At 37.6% G+C, this 4723-nt stretch overlaps 1 protein-coding gene across 1 annotated transcript; it reads left to right on the top strand.

Annotated features, from left to right (window-relative positions):
* The first annotated feature begins 26 nt into the window (after window positions 1-26).
* Window positions 27-3957, top strand: LOC107741964 (barH-like 1 homeobox protein). Its single transcript, XM_016554788.1, has 3 exons — window positions 27-905; window positions 2528-2750; window positions 3825-3957. The coding sequence occupies exons 1-3, from the start codon at window positions 452-454 to the stop codon at window positions 3955-3957; spliced, it is 810 nt and encodes a 269-aa protein (XP_016410274.1). The 5' UTR covers window positions 27-451.
* Window positions 3958-4723: the final 766 nt, after the last annotated feature.

Here is a 4723-nt window from a genome sequence, read left to right as displayed (position 1 = left end):
GAACAGTTTTTTAAAATAATTTGAAAAAAAATTCAAAGCTACCATCGATGCGTCTCGCGTCTTCGAGAAATACCGGGACTCAAAAAAAAAAAAAATTACATTTGCCAGCCGAGAGTATATTTAGGCTGTATCGATTTTTTGAGGAGTGAGTGAGAAGCTAAAGAAAAAGAAAAAAGAAAAAAAAAATTTTTTTTGGAGGCAGGGTCTGTGTGTACTTTATACAGAACCTCCTCAAGAAACCTCCTTTTCCTTTTTAAACTTAAATTAAAAGTCCTCAAGGAAGAAGGAAGTTTTTTTTTCCCAGACAGCGGATGAATATTTCTCATTTCCGATTCTGCTTTGGATTTTCCTCCTGGATAGATCGCTATTAAATCGAGCGCCATTCACGCAGAACTTGGTTGAATACAGATGATAATCTGAACAGAGGCTTCACGCAAGCAGCAGTGTGGAGATGGAAGCGTCCACCAACGGCTCCAGTTTTGGAATCGACTCCTTGCTCTCCCACAGGCCTGGAAGCCCAGTCATCGCGAAGAGGGACAGTTTGGTAGGAGAATGCCGGTCCCCGCTGGAGTTCAGCCCCAGGTCAGACTTAGAGAGCGGTTGTTCTTCTCCTCCGTCCCCGCGGCGGGAGTGCGGTGAGGACGCTGCGCAGAGACAGGGTCACCTGCTCGGGCTCGCGTCCCATTTGCAGCATGGGCCGATCTCCGCCGGATCGCAACCTCGGACTGTCACTTCATCCTTCTTAATAAGAGATATTCTGGCTGACTGTAAACCCTTGGCGGCGTGTGCTCCTTACTCCAGTAACGGCCAGCCGACTCAGGAGTCAGGGAGACTGGCATCTAAAATCGCAGACGACTTCATTGAAAAGATCCACAGTAACTCATCGTCAGACTGTGAATACAAAGGTAAAAATATCACATCGCTTTTTTAGTGATATTTTAAAATTATTGCACATGATCTAGAACTTGACACATTTATACTGCATGGAGTTCAAGCAGGCTGGCTTTTTGACTACCCTTGGCTATGTCTTTTAACGAATTGGGGCATAGAAATAAATAGCTTAAACTAGAATCAATTGAAATATTTATAGTATTTATAATAAATAATAAATATTATAGTTTTCATGCTTTATTGTTTATTAATTTTGTTCATTTTTAGGCGTTGTTTCTATAAAGGACAACAGATTATGAGATAAGACTGATGATAGATAGATAGATAGATAGATAAATAGATATAATCCACATGACATAATCATTTTATAATCCAAAACATTTTACAATCATCTCTCGTAAAATTCATATTAAATATTTTGAAATCAATGAATGCATTTGTCGCTAGTGTAAAAATCATGAAATGAAATCTTTGTGATTTCAGTGCAAGAAATATAGTTCATTTGTTTACGTGGATTATTCACTATATGATACATTTTAACGTGCTTATTAGTTTAAAGCTCATTGTTAGGTGCAGAGCACAGGAAGTTGATAAACATCATCAGCAAGATTCATTAAGGATTTGTCCAGGTGAAATTACATCTGAGGGGGAAAAAAAGCGTGAAAGATCGTTTCCTGTGACATAACATTAGGTTGATTTAGTGATGCTAACACATAAAGGCCAGTGACTACTGATAAATGTAGGAATATGCCCTTATTAAATAAAACGTTATTTTTATTATTATTTGTCTTTATTACAAATAATTAATTAAATAAATGTATTGTTATAGTTATTGGTGTCCGTGTGTTTGGCCTACTGAAGACTGGTATGGTCGTTGCTGATTCTGACAATTTTGTAAAAGTGTTATCACCAAAATCTTGCTCTCTTAGAGGAAGTAGGGCATGATGGGTCTCAACTATTCGCCAACCTTCAGCTATAAATCCAAATATATTTCTACTCTCACATCATGACATTATTAGCTTGGCAAGTCTATAGGAGCGGTGATCAAAATTAATGCTCTCCAAATCAAAGCCATTCCATCTCCAGAGCGCTTGTAAAGAGTGTGTGCGCCACTTTGATTTTTGCCTTTCTACCCCTTATATTTCAGGGATTTGATGCAATTTGTCCCAGTGCTAATCAGATTTGTAACGCACGGGGTCGGTCCGCTCTTTATTTCGCTCTTATCCCCGGCCCTGTGAAGTTTCTCCGGTTCTCGGTTGAAAGGTTTCCATCCCTTGTGGCTCAATTAGCCGGATTATTGTGCTCCTTGAGAGACGACTCAACTACTCGACTGGCAAGGTCTCTCGCGTCGTGTCCCTCTCTTTCTGGGTTCAGAGAGAAAAGAGTTTGGTTTAGATAGGGAGAGAGGGGTGAATTAAATATCACAACCCTCGTGTATTCACATTCTGAAAATAAAATCTGAAAAATGCATGACAGAATTACAAGCACGCGTGAAACCATCAAGGGTTTAGCATAGGATATGTGGAAACCTTTGACACCATAACATGTGATTACTTGCCAGAGCAGGGTCTACTGATACACTTGGGCTAACTAACTCATTCTAATCAGTGCCCTTTCGTTCTATGTGATGTTTCAGTGAAAGAGGAGGGCGACAGGGAGATCTCGAGCAGCAGAGACAGCCCGCAGGTTCGCCTAAAGAAGCCACGAAAAGCGCGGACCGCCTTCTCTGACCATCAGCTCGCCCAGCTGGAGCGCAGTTTTGAGCGTCAGAAGTACCTGAGTGTGCAGGACAGGATGGAGCTGGCAGCATCTCTCAACCTGACCGACACGCAGGTCAAAACCTGGTACCAGAACAGGAGGTGAGCATGTGGTCAGCTGGAAACAAATGCTTGAGTACATCCCAGCAGCATTAAATAATAATAAAAAAAAATAAAAAAAACTCTGAAGAAATTAAATGGTAATTATTCTGATATCAGCGTCATTTTATAAATGTAATTTTTCTTACCGACATTCGTTTTATTTTTACAATATTAATAAGAGAATATGCACTTGGGTGTATAGGCCTATCATATAATTTTCCTTTGATTTATTAGTCTCCTGCCAAAGACGATAATAAATGTCAGATGATGTGGTTGCATCGGTTTTGCTTCACTAAAAGTAAAGGAAATGCTACAGAATAAATATCCACATTTTTTATATTTAAGCATAAAATGTTTAGCTTTTCATTTTTAAAGGGGCTCAAAGATTCACATCATTCTTATTTTATAGCTTAAAAAAGAACTGCAAAATGTAAAAAATACAAATAAAAAAAGATATTCTATAACAGGAAAATTGACAGTAGCAAAATTCAAAATAGATATATTGTACTTCTACAAGTGGTTTATTTGCATATTTTCCAATTGTATTCGCAGCATCTAATTTTGTGACAAGTTAAATATTTGAAATAAATATGCAGCATTTTATCCACGAATGGTGCATGCGTCCTCGATTAAATAATAGTAATTACTGAACTATTTGGGACATTTGCTGCCTGCTTTTTACCTTATATATTGTTTATATTAGTTACACAATTAATGTGAATTAAATATCAGAATACTTCAGGAAACTTTCACATAGCTCTCAGCAGACTCGTGGCCCTCATATTGCAATTCAGACGTTTTAAAGTAAATCATATTATTATTATTGAATTGTGTGGTCAAAACTGATATTTATACAGATAGGCAACTTAGACGATAAATCATAGAGGATTCAGATTTTATTTATTTTTGAATTTTATGTTTCGCTTGGGAATAGGCGTGCAAGACAATAAACGTAGGCTACTCGGTGAATTGTTTTCTTTTTGTTATGATCAAAAGATTAAACACTAGTAGTTAAATCATTTCAATCTTATTTTTATATACTAACATCATTCTTTTTCGTCTTGGATAAAAAAGGACGAAGTGGAAGAGGCAAACTGCGGTCGGACTGGAATTGTTAGCGGAGGCTGGAAATTATTCTGCGCTGCAAAGGATGTTCCCCTCGCCGTATTTCTACCCTCAAAGCCTGGTGTCGAATCTGGACCCCTAAATGTTAAATCTGGAGAAAACAAATACAGACCGTTATATACTGAACGCAATAATAACGGGATATGATACTACAGGGACGCTTCGTTTCACAAATTATTATTATTATTATTTTAACTTGTCAGTATTACAAATGTGAATTGTTGGTGCATCCCTGACGCAAAGAATATTTAAATGGTAGATTCATATTTAATTATCCTGATATCAAATCCAGGTCATAAATCGTGGGCTTTGCAGTGACCCTCTAAAATGTACAAAGGAAAAGAGGTGTAAATAAGAATATTTTGTTTTATGTTGAAAGACAATTCTCGAATTTTCTCTTTTTGTATCATATTTCCAAGCCTTACGTTAACAGGTGAGATTGACATGAGCAGCACATTAAAACCCGACACGTCTCTACAAAACGAAAAAGCAACTTAAAGAAGTGTCACTTTTCTATTTGACAAACAGCTGAATGGTGGGGAGTGCTATGCCTAAACAGAACAAGCAGGTGGATTGGACGAGATGGATTATTAATCGATTATCAATCGATTATTTTGTGCTTCTTTTTTCGTTTCTATAATCCTGCACAACTGCCAGTATCACTTTGATGTTGATGGGAAAACGCCAAGTCCTCGTTTCAGATCACTTGTGATCAGTGAGACTTCACGGAGATGACATGCAAAGTGTTCGCCCAGGCATTGTGCAGTAACTCTGTATAAAGCCGTTGAAATATCTTGTCATTCTAACTGTATATTGAGAATAATGATTTGTGAAGTAATGATTCTCGT

This window comes from Sinocyclocheilus rhinocerous, unplaced genomic scaffold, assembly GCF_001515625.1.
Source record: "Sinocyclocheilus rhinocerous isolate Xijiao unplaced genomic scaffold, SAMN03320098_v1.1 scaffold826, whole genome shotgun sequence".
Lineage (NCBI taxonomy): Eukaryota > Metazoa > Chordata > Actinopteri > Cypriniformes > Cyprinidae > Sinocyclocheilus > Sinocyclocheilus rhinocerous.
The sequence above is the reverse complement of the archived record's forward strand: the minus strand, read 5'-3'. Positions and strand labels throughout refer to the sequence as shown.